General features: G+C 37.9%; 2 protein-coding genes across 3 annotated transcripts; one reads left to right on the top strand and one right to left on the bottom strand.

The window, feature by feature from the left end:
• The first annotated feature begins 1,552 nt into the window (after window positions 1-1,552).
• On the top strand, window positions 1,553-7,868 carry LOC120785255. Of its 2 annotated transcripts, none has more exons than XR_005706584.1 (6): window positions 1,553-1,625; window positions 1,764-2,108; window positions 2,207-2,554; window positions 6,000-6,135; window positions 6,432-6,496; window positions 7,281-7,324. XR_005706584.1 is itself a non-coding variant. In XM_040119815.1 (6 exons), exons 1-6 carry the CDS (start codon window positions 1,583-1,585, stop codon window positions 7,404-7,406), a joined length of 1,044 nt encoding a protein of 347 aa, XP_039975749.1. In that variant the 5' UTR covers window positions 1,553-1,582; the 3' UTR covers window positions 7,407-7,868. The 2 variants fall into 2 exon arrangements, 1 of the variants encoding a protein (XP_039975749.1); XM_040119815.1 differs by having other exon boundaries at window positions 6,019-6,135; window positions 7,281-7,868.
• Window positions 7,869-8,932: 1,064 nt separating this feature from the next.
• Window positions 8,933-10,941, bottom strand: LOC120785257. The gene is made up of 6 exons (XM_040119816.1): window positions 10,899-10,941; window positions 10,441-10,764; window positions 9,978-10,343; window positions 9,741-9,857; window positions 9,378-9,439; window positions 8,933-9,269 (listed from the first exon to the last, which is right to left on the bottom strand). The coding sequence occupies exons 1-6, from the start codon at window positions 10,939-10,941 to the stop codon at window positions 9,150-9,152; spliced, it is 1,032 nt and encodes a 343-aa protein (XP_039975750.1). The 3' UTR covers window positions 8,933-9,149.
• Between the last annotated feature and the right edge of the window lie 5,050 nt (window positions 10,942-15,991).

Here is a 15,991-nt window from a genome sequence, read left to right as displayed (position 1 = left end):
AAGAAAAGTAAGAATCTCATGTACAGTGTAACTGTCTGTGTTTTTACTGGGCAGATGATGATAAAACTTCTTAAAATTCTTAACCCTCCTAAAATGTTACTTGTATTTCAGGCTACGATGGGTTACGAAATATATAGCACAAATTCAAATGACCTCGACAGCATCGCCAAGCTGTACAAACCAACACTGAGGTGTATTAAAACGTGTATTTGGCCTGGTTTTTTTCCCCTCCCTCATCACTTCTCATCTCTCAGAGAATTGCTTAAGACGTTGTGGCTTCTTCAGTAGATGAACCTTACTTAAAATGCTTGAGCACAAATGTCATGTCAGGCAAAAACATGTTAACTGTTGGTCATAGACCTTGTGGGAATCAAATCAATTGGGTGTTTGTCATTCATTTTAGCTCAGGGATCAAAGTTTTAGATCTCTGCATAGTTCAACGGAGGGCGGCAGAAGCTTAGGTTGTTGTCCTACTTAAGTCTCCTTGAACAAATGCTAAATGTTGTTTGTACTGTTGATGAGTCCTGTCACATTGACTGCATGATGGTTGATGAAAATAGGCTCACAACACCTTCTTAGTCATAGCAGTGACTGATGGGATTTAGAATCAACACCATTACAAGTAAAAGTCCTGCATTAAAAATAGTACTTAAGTAAAAACAGAGATATGAATAAATGAAAAATAAGTAAATAAATACATGTATAAATGGAATTTAAAAAAAAAAAAAAAAAAAAAAAAAATATATATATATATATATATAGTGTAAGTAACATGAAATGAAAATAATACAAAGATCTCAAAATTATTCTTAAGTATGGTACTTGAGCAAATGTTCAGGCAGCTCCAGCTTTTTTAGCCCGAATTGCAGGCTCCATCACATCGGTTTGACTGAGAAAAACTGTTCAAACTGACTCAAAAAACAAAGTCTCAACACTTGAGCAGTGTGCCAGTATATAGTCCACAACATAAGACAGTAGTTTAACATTATATTAAAGGGAAATTAATATAAATCCTATAAATGTCCTGAATTTAATTTTAATTTAAATCTATCTTTATTATTACCTTAATCCCTTTGCGGCCTACTCTATGACTTTGCAGGAAAAAGTAATAATTCTTATGCATTAATAATACAAGATGAATAAAAGCAGCGATCTGTGGAAGCCACAACTCCAGGTTATTTGTCTTTTGCCCAGTTATGTCTCATTTCCATTTGTTTATTAAGTTGAGTTATATCTAAGATGTATTCAAACCATCAACATATGGTTAGCCTCACAAGTTGGGCATCATAAACAAAATAAAACATACAGTTTAAAATGTATTTATGTATAATATATAAATATATATAATCATATATACATAATTCCGTTTTTCAGTCATGATTAAGTTGTTAGAATATTGTATTGTACAGACGGGATACTCTTACAATCGATCGCTGGTGTGCAAAATTTCACAGGAAGTTCATTTACTTTGTTTCAGCCAATCACTAGGATTTCCACTTTGTAAACCTTTATCGCCTTTTGACTAAATCTTGCATTTGAGGGGGAAGGCATCAGTTGTGCAAGAGAAAGGTGCTGTATCACAATGATGGGAGGACTAGCTGCTTTGATTCTTCTCAGGACATTGTGTGAGTGCAATTCTTATCCACTATAAACCACTGTTTGTGTGAAAAAAAAAAAATATATACATATATTATGGGTGCAAACCACACATTTTTTTTTGTAACTCTTGTTTTTTCTAACTATTGTTTGTCTCTTTTCTTCAGCTTTGATGCAAACCGCAGAGTTTCCTCACTTGATGTCTTTGACTGTGGTTGAACTTGGGGATAATTTGACCCTTACATGTCCAGTCGTTCGGGAGGAAGTCGGGTTGTTTTACTGGTATAAGCTGAGTTTTGGATATATGGTCCAAACAGTTGCTGCAGGAACATTTGATGAAATTGTATTTAAAGGACAATTTGACAACCCAAGATTCAAAGTCACAAAAGTGGATGCCCTGTATTCTCTTGTAATACGGAATGTAAGCAAAGATGATGAAGCTACATACTTCTGTCAAGCAGGAACGGCATATACAATGAAAGTTATAAATGGCACAGTTTTGGCTGTGAATGGTAAAGTATGTTTACTTCAGTGCCTCTGCTTGCTATGCCCTCATCAATACCCAAACAATTAATTCATTCTTTTTCACGCCCTTTTGTGACTCACACAGATCAGAAGAATCGGCAGAAAAAGGTGTATGTAAAACAAAGTCCAGAGACAGCATCGGTCCGCTTGGGAGAATCAACGAGTCTCCAGTGTTCACTTCTCTCCAGGAACAATGAAACGAGAGTCCAGTGTCCGGGTGAACACAGTGTGCACTGGTTCAGAGCTGGATCAGGACAATTTGATCCAGGCATCATTTACACTCAGAGGAACAGGAGTGATGAACAAGAGGGAAGGAGCTGTGCCTACAGTTTATCCAAAACTATACAGGACTCCTCTGATACTGGGACCTACTACTGTGCTGTGGTCACATGTGGAGAGATCCTGTTTGGTCAAGGAACTAAAGTGGAGACAAGTATGTATTTACAGTCTTATTTAAATCATATTTCATCTATATTTATCATTATTCTCTTACTTTCTGAATACAGTGTTGATAGGAAGAGGGAAGAAAAAAAATCTTCGGCTCCATAAAATTACAATATGTTTAATTTTAGGACATTGATATCATTGCCTTTCTTTTTTGTAAAATACTAATTATCTTTTATCTCATTAAGCCTTGAATCCAAATGAGATCTGCTTGAAGTGTTCAAGGCTGGGAACCACTGAATTAGATTATACAGTTTACAGGCTCAATGAGGTGGACTAGTAACACATGGTGTATGTAGAGCAGTCCTTTCTTGAGTGGGGTTTTGGCTGCGTCTGCTTCTTTTCCTCTCTTTGTTCTTTTTGTTTGTCTGTGTGTGTTTTTTCCTCCAATTTCCCGCGGTGCTTTCTGTTCTATCGAGGCCCCTGCTGGCTGCTCATGTTTTCGTGTGCAGATTATATAAACATTTTTGTTGACCGTGTCAGTGAGGTGTTGATGGCGGGAGAACCTACAGTGCATTACAATCCAATAGACTGCATTATATCGTAAAGGGTTGCTGTCCTTTCTGCAACCCTTTGGTACATTTCTCTAAAAATGAGCAACCCGGTCTCCGAGAAATAACTAATGAATGAAATGCCCCATTTATTAACTGCACCAAAGTTGCACAAAGTGGTCTGTCACAACAGAGACCGGGGTTTGCATCCCGATTCCCGTCTGAGATTAGGTTTAGGCAACAAAAGCACTTTGGTTAAGTTTAGGGAAGATTCATGATTTTTGGTGAAATCTAAAAAAAAGTTTTTTCCTTTTTTTTTCTCCAGAGGACAGTAAATAAAATTAATATGTTGAGGATTCCTTTTGAAATAGAGAGTAAGAAATGAATACATAGACCTGTGACACTCCTTCCTTCCTCCACACACCTAAAAGCACAACAGGCAGCCAATATTGGGCTTTCATGATCAAAGCTTGACGTACGCATGTCCGTTGGCGGGCAGATTGCCATTACATTTTAGACAGATGGTGCCCACAGAATGCATCCTACCCATTTTGAGAATCCCCTGACCTTTCCTCTCAAAGCTTTCATTTATAGAGTGAAATATCTCAACATCTACTGGCACGAAAATGTTGTGCAGATACTCATGGAACCCAAGATAATGAATCGTGACAAGCGTGGTGATCCCTTGACTTTTCGCTTGTGCCACGAAGAATCTGACACTTGCGGTTCTGAGTAAAATAACTCGACAACTATTGAATGGATTGCCACGACACACACATTTTGGTGCACGCATCCATGTCCCCCTCAGGATGAATTATAATCATCTTGGTGATTCTCTAACTCCTCATCTAGCACCACCATCAGGTTGAAATTAAATAATAAATAATTTGTCTATTATCTTTGTGTTAAACTAATGAAAATCAGCCCCCGCTGTACTTTGTGTTTCACGTAAATTAGCAAATGTTAGCGTGCTAACGTGCTAAACTAAGATGGTGAACATTATATGCTTAACATCTGCATCTTAGCTTTGTCATTTTGAGCATGCTGACATTAGCCTCTACCTAAACACACTTTCACAGAGCTGCTAGCATTATCATAGACTCTTAGTCCTGTTATTAAGTTGATAACATTATCAATCACTTCACTGGAAAGATATAATCCGCCATTGTCCCGCAGATTCTATCCCTCTTCATGCAGACTGACCAACCAGAAGGAGTTGAAAGGTCATGACCCCCAATTGGCTTCCCCGCCGCAAAAAACTGTAACATGTAGCATGTAACACAAGTCGGAAGAAACATGACCAAAAACAGAAACTATTAGAGCAAGATAAAAAGGCCTAAGTTTAACATACATGTTAATGTTTATTTAAAAATGAATTGATTTGCTTCTTGACTTTCATCTTGTAAGCAATCTCTCTTCTCTTCATCATCTCATCTCATGTGAATTTGGTGAAATTTGTGAGTATCCACCTAACAATAGTTAGTGAAACTACTACTGTGTTGGGAACTCTTTCACAAGTAACCTTCCTGTAATACTAAAGATTTTTGGGGAAAACTCGATTGCCGCATCACATGTTGTCTAAATAGAACTTTGTCCTTGTAGAACTCAATCACATTCCTCCAGAGGACAGTAAATAAAATTAATTAGGCAACAAAAGCACTTTGGTTAAGCTTAGGGAAGATTCATGATTTTTGGTGAAATCTAAAAAAAAGTATTTTTCTTTTTTTTTTTTCTCCAGAGGACAGTAAATAAAATTAATATGTTGAGGATTCCTTTTGAAATAGAGAGTAAGAAATGAATACATAGACCTGTGACACTCCTTCCTTCCTCCACACACCTAAAAGCACAACAGGCAGCCAATATTGGGCTTTCATGATCAAAGCTTGACGTACGCATGTCCGTTGGCGGGCCTTACAGCTTCAGAGCAGACATCTCATCTTCTCATCTCAAGAACTATGAAAGAAGCAAGACACTGCCTACATGTTACATAAACTGAGCCGGTCTGAAGTAACACATTTCAATCTGTCTTTTCTCTCTCAGAAAATACAAAAAACGAATACCACTAATTTATAATGGTTACACCGATGTTTCCCATTTGCTTGATCATCAACTTTTCTGTAACAATAAATCTAGAAAGAACATCTAACTTTACTTTATCTCTCATGGAGGCAAGCAAGGCAAGCATATGAGAATGCAAGATCAAAGTGTTTACTATAATCTACAGTGATTGGCAATTGAGTAGATAAATGTAAAGCCTTGATTGATTTGTGAGGAAGAGCCTTTAATATGCTGTAACTTGAGTGAAATGTGTAACTAGGCTGGAGATAGAGTGAACTAGTGGCCCGGTACTCCCCAAACCATTCCAGTTTACAGGTATTGCACCAAACCATTGTGTCCCTGACATCTTTTATATAGCGCGTGTATGGCCACAAGACTACTAACACAAAGGAGACAACAGTGCACTTGCCAAACACCTAAATTAACAACTTTTCGTCAGTATGTTAATAGAAAATGAAATCTGGTCAGCATTATGTTTCGTTAAAAATATATTTGCTGTTGCACATTAGTTGTATGTAAACATAATTTCTAGGGGACAGGTTTGAAATGACAAGGGACCATGAATGTTTGTACAAAATTTCATGTTGATCCATCCAAAAGTTGTTAAGATATTTCGGTCTGGACTAAAGTCGCGTACCAACAAACTGACATGCCGACATTGCCATCTATAGAGCCACGCCACTAGCGTGACTAAAAAGTGACGTTTGTTAGTTGGACAATACGTTACGTGCTGAGGAACAATTGGCTGCAACCCAAAAATATGGTTGTGCCTTCAGTTTTTCCTCTTCAGGAAAAAAATCGTGGTACCGAAAAGACAAAATAGGTAGAGCTGATGTTGAGCACTACCTGTATGAAACCTTTAATTGGTACCAAGTGTCTCTTCAGGTTTTTTTTCTCATTCCAGGACAAAAACTGTGCCCATCTGTCATTGTGCTTGTGACACTGCTGCCCTGCTGTGTCATCGTGATTGCCGCTCTAATTCTCTCCAGAAAGCAGAGGCCTGTTTGTGAACATTGCAAAGGTAGGTTAATTGCGTGTACATGGCTTATTTGATACATTACCCAAGCCAGGTGCCAATTTAGCTTTTTAACACCAGTTTTTGTAGTAGTTTCAATATGATTTTGAAGTTTAATCATTAAGGTCTAATTTCTTGAGATTACATTAATATGTTCACATTTAATCCGCATCTATTTAAATCAGCATCTGGTTAATTTTGTACTACTCATCTTGTCACACTGAGTAACTGAGTGAAAGCCAAGGAAAGATTAAAATCTTGGGTTGTGACCAGCATTATTAATTTCTTGCTTTTATGAACAGGAGAAGTAACTGCTTCCAATCGTGCTGAAAATGACAGACCAGCTGAGGATCAACCCAGTTGTGTGGTAAATAAAATCGAAATATCTAATGCATGTGTGGACTTGAAGGTGGATGGTGGGCGTACAAAGTGCAGGCTTGAAAGTCGGACCTGAGGTTATGGTTTAGGCAACAAAAGCACTTTGGTTAAGGTTATGGAAATATCGTGGTTTTGGTTAAATATAAATAAAAATGTTGTGTCAGAAGTCACTCCACTTTTTTCCGTGATAAAGCAGACCACATTCTTTAACCAAGTGCTGTGAGAGCCTAAACATCTAGTCACTACAAGTGGATGTTATACTTCAAGATCAGATATTTTTTCGCTGGAAAATAAATGCAATAGGTTGTCAATGAACATTTTACTCATATCAACATTTTTGCGACATGCCAGATACTTTAATCAACAACATTTCCTTGTTATGGTACAATGAAACGTAATACGGCCAATGTTATGTTTCCTTTAAAACGTATTTGTTGTTGCAATTTAGCTGTACAGACAGCTTCCTCATTGTTCTTCGTCATTGTAAGCTGAAATGCTGCAGCTGTAACAGTGGAAGCAAACCTTAAGCTGCGTTTGGATGGACCGTTTGACGGACCTGCTCACAGGTGGCTGAGCTCATGGCGGTCATGTTCTGTGTGTTTTTTTTTAGCCTCACTTCAGTAAAACCCTAGCGCTACTACTCAAACCCAGAAGTCTTTTGATCCTGTATACCACACTGGATACCGTAGCTTTTAAAACAATCAGTTATTTGTTTGTGGTCTTACGGCTCTAACGTCTAACCTCTAACCTCCAATCCCAATTATCATTTGCAGGAAGGTGAAGCGGTGGAACTGAACTATGTTGCGCTGGATTTCGCCTCGAGAAAAGCTAAACGATGGAAGAATAACAGGGAGTTAACACAGGACTACATATACTCGGGCATGAGAGACTGTCAGTGAAGTGCTGTCCCCATGAAGAAGAAATAACTGATGTGTACATTGTCACATAAATGACTCCTGTTCAGGTGATTGAAAGGAGATGTGGACAGTTTTTTGCTGTAATGTTATTGTTAATAGCATTATTACACAGATTAGTTTAGGATTGAGAGAGCACTTACGTTTTGATGTGACGGTGCCAATTTGAACCAAAAGTGATATATTTATTATTATTTGTGATCTTCTTCTCATTATTGCTTGATCTTGATTAATAACTCAAAATCTGAATGAAATATGGATAATGTAAGTAACCTTTACTGCCATTAAAGAGTAAATCCCTGTTCTATATTCTTTATATTATGATATTAGACATTTTTATGTATAATCCAGTAATTGGTTGATGCTTGAGGGGCCAAGAACCAGAACTGATCTTGGATCTTGGATGTCTGTTCTAAGCAAAACAAAAGAAAAAAAAACATGACGGAGCACAGCACAAATAGTTGTAAGGCTTGTAAAGCCATTATTAAACCACAAAGGATATAAATTATTCAACATAAACAAAGACACACACACACACACACACACACACACACACACACACACACACACACACACACACACACACACACACACACACACACACACACACACACACACACACTCTACAAACACATTTCACACTCTTCTCTGCCACCTTTTCATTCTGTTCACCAATGGAAAAAATTTCTGTATTGAGACAAGTCACCATGAACTTGCCTTAAAGCTGCAATAGTTGATTGTTTTGGCCAACTGGGGGCAGATTTTAGCACGCTTGCCTTTTCACACATCCAACCTCTTCTCTCTGCTGTTTGGAGGGATTACTAGTTTATTTCCGAAAAAACTGCTGCTGGTTATTTGCTAAAACACAATATGGACGATATAAACTGTACAGTGGCTACTGTTTAAGAGCAGTAAAAAAAATGTGCAGGCTGTAAACCAAAAGCAAGAAACCCAAATAATAACAAATGAAACTGCTGTATAAAGCCAGCAGAGTTGGGTCATAATTTTCTGTAGGTCCCTAAGTTTTGAATTATGATACATAATATATTTAAAGAAGAGAGAATAATTTAAATGCAGGTTTAACGGACAATGCAGCTGTGTTTTTTTTCTCTCGAGGGGCGTTGCACAGCTGACGGTGTACTCCCTCTTAGGCCTATTAAGCAGGGAGGAGGTCCGCAGGTCCATAAAAGGGCATCAACATGTCTAAAATTGAAATGCAGAAATATTATTAATTTATTCATTTAATCTTCATTTGAAGATGTGGTATGGTTTTTAAAGGGAACACATTTTTTATCTGTTTTGTCAAGCTTTATCCTTTTGAAGAGACATCAGGATCATGATAAAACTCTCTTTCACTCTACAGTTACGGTTAGAATTTCTGTATATTATGGAAATGGGTTCATCTATAGATTAATTTACACATTGAAAGCATGTGAACCATTTAGTTTATCGATTTTTAATTGCAACAATTTCAGACTAAGACAATGTGTAACAGTAATTTCGGTGTTAAAACAGTTACAAACGAGAAATGTAATTGTGTGTCAGAAACGCAACAAAAATATCTCATAGGCTTTGATAACCCAAATATTGTCGATAATAAAACAAAATTAAATATTCAGGTAAGATAAAAAATACTACGGTCACAAACAAATGCAAACACACTTTATAACATGATTCAAGGTTGAGATCAACATTCAAAAGATAAAATACTCAACGTTATAAAATGTATTAGCTTTTAACCTGAGCGTACACACTGTCCTCAGCAAACTCTTTCTGCTTTCTTCCTCTTGTTGCTTTTCTTGCAGAGAAGTTCAAAGCAGCATAGTTCAGTTTGTCCTCAGCTTCAGTCTAAGCAGCAAATGAAATAGTTATAAATGTATATAGTGATATAAATATATGGTGTCTGTGCAAAGTATGTGAATGGAATAATAAACTTCATTTTGTATTGTCACTTACGATATCATGTTCTTTTTGGCTTGAGTTGTCATTCTGTGCCTTTGAAATAGTACTTTCCATTCCTAAAGTTGAAGGAAATCATAATTAGAAATGTATAATATACAAAAGCAGTAAAAGTTTAATGTCGTCAAATAAAAATCCTAAATACGGAAATTTTCTTCAATTATGCTGTTAAAACAAGTTGGAGGGTGGGTTTAATTAGGTCCACAAAGTTACAATGAGGACTATGGAGACCTAAACGTTTGTCCTGGAAATGTTTGTTGCTGCTATCATAGAGGACCTCATTGATAATATGCAAAACGACAGTGATGAATATTAATTAAATGTAACAGGATGACTATTTTAGCTTCTCACAACACTTACCCTTATATTGTCCATGTACTCTTCGGTTGCAGATGAGGACAACATTTCCAATAACAGAAATGACGAAGCAGACTATCAATATTGCCAATGCAATGAATACTGTATGTGTTGTTGGCACTTGAAAACAGAAAAAAAACTCGTCAGTGCTTCTTAAAGAAAATGAAATACATCAACTGCAATGATATCATCATATTTTGAGTAATACTGATTGAGTAATAATTGAACACAAAATCCTACCAATTTGCAGCTTCGTTCCATCCCCAAATAAGATCTTCCCACATGTGGCCACGGCACAGTAGTAAGTCCCAGCATCAGATGAGTTGACGTTCTTAGAGAAGCGATAAACACAGCTCTTTGGAGGATAACGTGCATCAGGTCTCCTCTCACACTCGTCACGTATATTTCCATCGCTGTAGATGATGTCTGGATGAGACCCATCTGATCCGGCTCTGAACCAGTACAGACTTTTATTTCCTGAACACGTTTTGTTCTCTGAGTCGGAGAGGACTGAACACTGGAGAGTGACCGAGTCTCCTGGACGGACTGGATCAGATACTGTCGGCCACTGAACGACAGTATAGTTTGATGCCCTCTGAGTGTTTCCTGAGTAATACAAAACCGCGTTAAAATTTTAAGCCCCGCAGACACATTCAGGGAATTAAAACATAACAAATCAAAAGAAAAAAAAAGTTACAATTACCTTTTACTAACAAATACGTCACACTCCATTTAATATCAATCCAGTCTCGGATTGCACAGTGATACATTCCCTCATCTTCTTGAATCGTCCTCAAAATGGTCAGGTTGCTAAAATTCTCATCATAATTTACTTGCAATCTGGATTCAGAAAACCCTGGTCCATATTTTTCTGTCATTTGCCACAGTGTCACCACTAATTTCAGAGTATCCCCAGCACTCTGCTTGTACCAGTGTAGGCATTTATTGCTGATCTCTCTCCTATGGGAAACACATCTGAAATTTGCAGGTTCACCAAGCTGAACTGTGATCACTGGAACCAGCGAAGCTGAATCAAAATAAAGCGTACAATACGTCAAATAAAAAATTAGTCTAGGATGTGCAAAAGCTATGATGCAAAATGATGCAGGTGTCGTGTAAATTCTCAACTGAGAAAAATGTTTAAATAATTTTCAAACTTACATCCATGGTGAAGAAAAAGCAGTGTAACCCACAACGTGATCATCTTGACAGTGTCTCTTCCTAGGAAACTTTTTGGTATTTTAATGAGTGAAGGAGGTGATTGTGAAGGTGATGATTGTGAAGTCAGACCTTCAATGCATCGAATTGGTTATCACAGAGCACATTCAAAAGTGCACTTCCTGTCACACAGGTCTCATCCTGAGAGCATATTACCTCTCTTTCATCATTGGTAGCCAATATACAAATTGTTCATGTTTTACTTTTGACTTTTCTTTTGAACACCCTCGCCTTTCTTTCTTTTTTTCTTTGTGCTTGAACTTTGAGCAGGAATTACCATAGCGGTATGTACTGCACTAAACGTCTTACATGCATCACACCCTGTATCTCAGACGAAAGATTCACAGGCTGGACCTCTCAAGGGCCAGGGCCCGTGACGTTGTCTCCCTCAAAGCCAGACCGAACCAATGCTCCCTCCCCCAGATGAGATGGTTTAGCCTCACAGAGACCGGAGATAACGTATGTTTCGGTTCGTCCTCGTCATCTCAAGAAATCAAATATTTTTGAGTTTATCATGAGGAGGTTGCCTTAAACTGCAGGGGTATATCTGCCATTTCTTTAGCATGATGTGTGTATTGTGTGTATTTTCCACCCCTCCCACACAACGCCCTCACTAACAGAGCACAGTTCATGACATGAGCCCCTTTCCTGCATTCCAATACCTCAAGTATATTGTGTTGCACAAAAAAATACCGACTGTTGTATCACTGTTACATTGTTCTGTTATGCTGCTAAGAACATACGTTAAGTATGTCAAGCTTGCAAAGTTCAGTCTTTTTGCACATATTAACTTGAACAGTCAGTATATGTCTTTATTTTATTTTTGTACACAACTGTTTTGAACAGTCTTAACCTATGTCTTTCCAGACACTGCGATTTTATTTCTCCTTTTTAATATACTTTGTATTTTTTTTGATTCCCTTTTTATATACGGCAATGTAGAGAGACTGCAAAATAAGAATTAGCGAGGCTACTGGGAATTTGCCAGTACTTGGTCCTAAACCAAAGTAAATTGGACAAAATAACATTATGACTCGACGATGGCGCTAGATGAAAACTCAGGCTTGTGATTACAGTTTACCCTGGGGGGACTTGAACTTCTGTCACAAATTTCATGGCCATCCATTCAGCAGTTGTTGAGATATTTACCTCAATACCAAAAACGCAGAGCAACCAAAATGATTGAGATTCCTTATCTGGGAATCTGGGAATGTCTGTATTAAATTTTCTGCCTATCTGTTCAACAGATGTTGAGATGTTTCACTGAGTAAGTGAAAACTTTGAACTGCTGGTGGCACAAGCAGAAAGGTAATCTGCAGGAAAGTGCACTTTGATGGTATATGTCTCACCTATCACGCTCATCTCATCTCCGTCACTCGCAAAATTACCAAGAAGTCTGCTGATAAAGGCAGTGTCACGATGGTCCCCGTTATGGGTTGCACTGTTTCTCCTTCATCGAGTATGTAAGTGCTATTTAATAATCAAAAAATGTCTTCTCGTCGAAGTATCTGCATGCCGTCCAGCTGTGTTCTTTTTTACATTATATACTAATTCTCATTTATTTTTTCACGTGTTACGTGTCTTCGTTAAATTCAGATTCCAGTGATCACAGTTTAACTTGGAGAACCTATGACATTCTCGCGTGTTTTGTCTCGAAGAAGACAGGAGCAACATGTAACTCCACTGGTGCAAGCAGAGTGCTGGGGATACAATGAAATTAATTGTGACACTGCGGGAAAGGTATTAACCCTGTATATGGACCAGAGGTTTCTGCCTCATGATTGGAAGTAAAAGATAATATTAATGTCAACGTTCTGACCATTTTGAGGATGATTCAAGAAAATGAGGGAATGAGGTTTCACTGAGGGTCGAATTTAACTTCTGGAACACTTGTTTGTAATTATTTCTGCATCGTGTTACGTCAAATCTATTAAACTATGTTACGCTTCTCAAAGTCTTTTAAGATTTCAGAATGTGTGTGGAGAGCCGCAGACTTTTAAAGTGGTTTTGTGTTACTCAGGAAACACTCAGAAGGCATCGAACTATACTGTTGTTAGGTGGCCGACAGTATCTGATCCAGTCCGTCCAGGAGACTCGGTCACTCTCCAGTGTTCAGTCCTCTCTGACTCAGAGAATAAAATGTGTTCAGGAGATCACAGAGTGTATAGGGTGTGTAGAGAAGATATATCTCATCCAGACATCATCTACACTGCTGGAGATGAATGTGAGAAAAGATCAGACTTTCCAAAGAGCTGTGTTTATCGCTTCTCAAAGGACGTCAGCTCCTCCGACGCTGGGGCTGACTACTGATATCTTATATAAAGAGTCTTTTATTTGCTGCACAGACTGAAGATGGACAAATTCTGAACCATGCTGCGTTACATTTCTCTGGAGGGAAAGTTCCACGAGGAAGGAAAAAGAAAGCGCTGAAGACTGAAGAAAGTGTGTACTCTCAAGTCATATGCTGACTATGAATGTGCGTCTATGAAAAACTGCGGGTTGGTTTGTAGAACTGACTTCAGACAGTGAGAATAGTGAATAAAATGTTGCGGATCTCTTTCTAATATTATTGAGAGTGAGTTGTTTCATGATTAAAGCCAAAATCATAGCACACAGACGTGCTCTTTATGCTCCATATTTTACCATAAGTTGATCCTTGCATCATATTACGAGCTTGCATTTGCTGTGATTGCTTTATCTTAGAAATATTAAATTTGAGGATGCTGTTTGTGAGGAAAAAAATAAATGGCTTTGTTCATTTTTAATATTCTTGTGTAAATGGTCTGGGTACAGGAGGGATAATGAGGGAACATCCTCATACAAACCCACTCATATTTGTTAAAAGAATATCTGATCTGACAGAGGAAAAAAACAACACTAAAAAAACCCCCACTAAAACAAAACAACAACAACAACAAAGTTAGCATTGTACAAGCAAACAGATCCTAAGCAGTATAAAAATGGTCTTCTCAGGCATTACAGGTCACTGTATTTGTTCCAATCACGTTATAATAACACAAAAATACATTTCAAAGTCCAGCTAAAGCTAATATGAGGCTTCAGTTTTCTGAGTTGTTCTTATTAACTTATCTTATAAGATTCTGCTTTGCGCTGCTATTTCTCCACTACGGCCCAGTAGGAAAACACGGTCCATGGAAACACAAACAGGGAAAACCCAACTAAAAAGTCTAATTTTGGAGCATACCTACTGGATTTGTGTAACTCAAAACGTTGACAGACTAAAAAATCTGTGAATATTGTTTCCCATCACTTGCACTGGATCTGCTTTCGGAAGGGGGTCTCTTTGTGGCCAGATTGAACAGGACGAACAATCACAGCCACCAACTGTTGTTCAAAAAGGTTTGAACAACATAGGTTGTCTTATTCTGATATATTCCAAACACTTACATTTGTAATAATAATCATATACAGTAGACTGTGATGCAGCATCTATCCGTCTGTCACAGCCTCCGAGGGCCCATGATGGGTCTAGACAGTACAGGCCTAATTTGAAAAGTTTTTAGCTAGCCTGGGGCTCACCCATTTAGAATTGCGTGGACCAATGCAAGTAGAATTTAACAAGTTCTGTCCTAAGTTGTGAACCTTGCGAGCAATTGGAATTGAGACTCGTGGCTCCAATGATCCCGCCACAGAATGGGTCTCACCAGTTTGTTTTGAGTTGCTTGCAGTTTCTTTCTCAACACCAATAAGCCCTCAGCAACATATCCCCGGCACTCTGCTTGTACCTACCAGTGGAGTTTTCTATGGCTGGTCTCAGCATTAGGACATGTGATCACTGGAACCAGCGAATCTGAATTAAATGAAACATACAATACATGAAACAGCAAATAACAAAGATGTCCAAGCTCTTTGAGCCTGGACTGTGACCCGATCCCACAAAGGTTTGTCCATCAGAGGCCCTGAGGACCAGGCCAAACATCACGAGGTCAACCTCACATGGCTGACATAGAAGAAAATCCCAATGATAAACTAGAACTACTGGGAGCTCTGACATTAAACTTTTAGCATGTTGGACAACTAACCAACACTGTAGTACGTTACTGGTATATACAAAAATACATATAACTTTAATATCTGTGTCTTAATGTGTGTAACAAGACAGATGCTAACAGTTTATGCCTGGTTTCAAGTGTTCACTATAGTTGTTTTTTATTGGTAGACTTGATGTGTCAGATTTACCACCTCTACAGAAACACCTACAAAAGCAGGAATTTTATTTTCCTTGTATTCAGTTCTAACCTCTTATTTCCCCCTCTCTTGGCAGCATGGATGTTGAGCTGTTTAAATCCGTCAAACAATATTCATAGCTTTGACAAAATAAACAAATTTACAGCCATCCTCTGTGAGACAATACTAACAGTATGCACGCCAGTACGTTACGTGCTAACATGCTAATGTTTAACAGGTATAATGTTTACCATGTTCACCATCTTAGTTCAGTGTGTTGGCATGCTAACATTTGCAAATTAGCACTAAACACAAAGTACAGCTTAGGCTGGTGGGAATGTCACTGGCTTTTCAGGTATTACGTTGCGAACAAAATTGAAAATGTGACCTAATGGTGGTGCTGGAGGAAAAGTCAGGGGATTCCCAAAAGCTTAAATTTCAAACTGAGAGCAGGCTTGAACAAATCAACTAACATCTAAGAAATCTGTTTTTTGAACATATGGAGTGCCTCATGGTTCAGTTGTAGGTTCACTAGTTTTGAGTCTTTAGCTGTATTTACATTAACATTCACATTATTGCATATTAGGTGTGTTGCAATCGTCTTACGTTGGTATATATGATGTGTATAGTAGCACGGAGTACCACGGAGTACTGGCAGATCTGACTTTTGACCTACTTTCAGTTTTTCTTTTAATTATATCTTTTTCTGATCTGCAGGTAGGGATGAAATTTTAAATATTTAGTATGTTCTTAAATCTGGTGTTATGTGTGTCAACAGATCAATATGTTTAGTTAGTAATATTAGAATTAGTAAAAAAAAACAACAAAAAAAACAGTATGTAATGTAA

The sequence above is a fragment of the Xiphias gladius genome, chromosome 23, assembly GCF_016859285.1.
Source record: "Xiphias gladius isolate SHS-SW01 ecotype Sanya breed wild chromosome 23, ASM1685928v1, whole genome shotgun sequence".
Classification (NCBI taxonomy): Eukaryota; Metazoa; Chordata; class Actinopteri; order Istiophoriformes; family Xiphiidae; genus Xiphias; species Xiphias gladius.
Note: the sequence above shows the minus strand (reverse complement) of the source record. Positions and strands in the feature narration are given on the sequence as shown.

Coding starts and splice junctions, on each gene's coding strand:
- LOC120785255 (XM_040119815.1), top strand. CDS start 1,583: ATGATGGGAGGACTAGCTGCTTTGATTCTTCTCAGGACATTGT. Junction 2,555..6,018: donor AGGAACTAAAGTGGAGACAA/GTATGTATTTAC, acceptor TTCTCATTCCAG/GACAAAAACTGTGCCCATCT. Junction 6,136..6,431: donor TGTTTGTGAACATTGCAAAG/GTAGGTTAATTG, acceptor TTTTATGAACAG/GAGAAGTAACTGCTTCCAAT.
- LOC120785257 (XM_040119816.1), bottom strand. CDS start 10,941: ATGATCACGTTGTGGGTTACACTGCTTTTTCTTCACCATGGAT. Junction 10,344..10,440: donor GACGTATTTGTTAGTAAAAG/GTAATTGTAACT, acceptor TGTATTACTCAG/GAAACACTCAGAGGGCATCA. Junction 9,270..9,377: donor GCCAAAAAGAACATGATATC/GTAAGTGACAAT, acceptor TTTGCTGCTTAG/ACTGAAGCTGAGGACAAACT.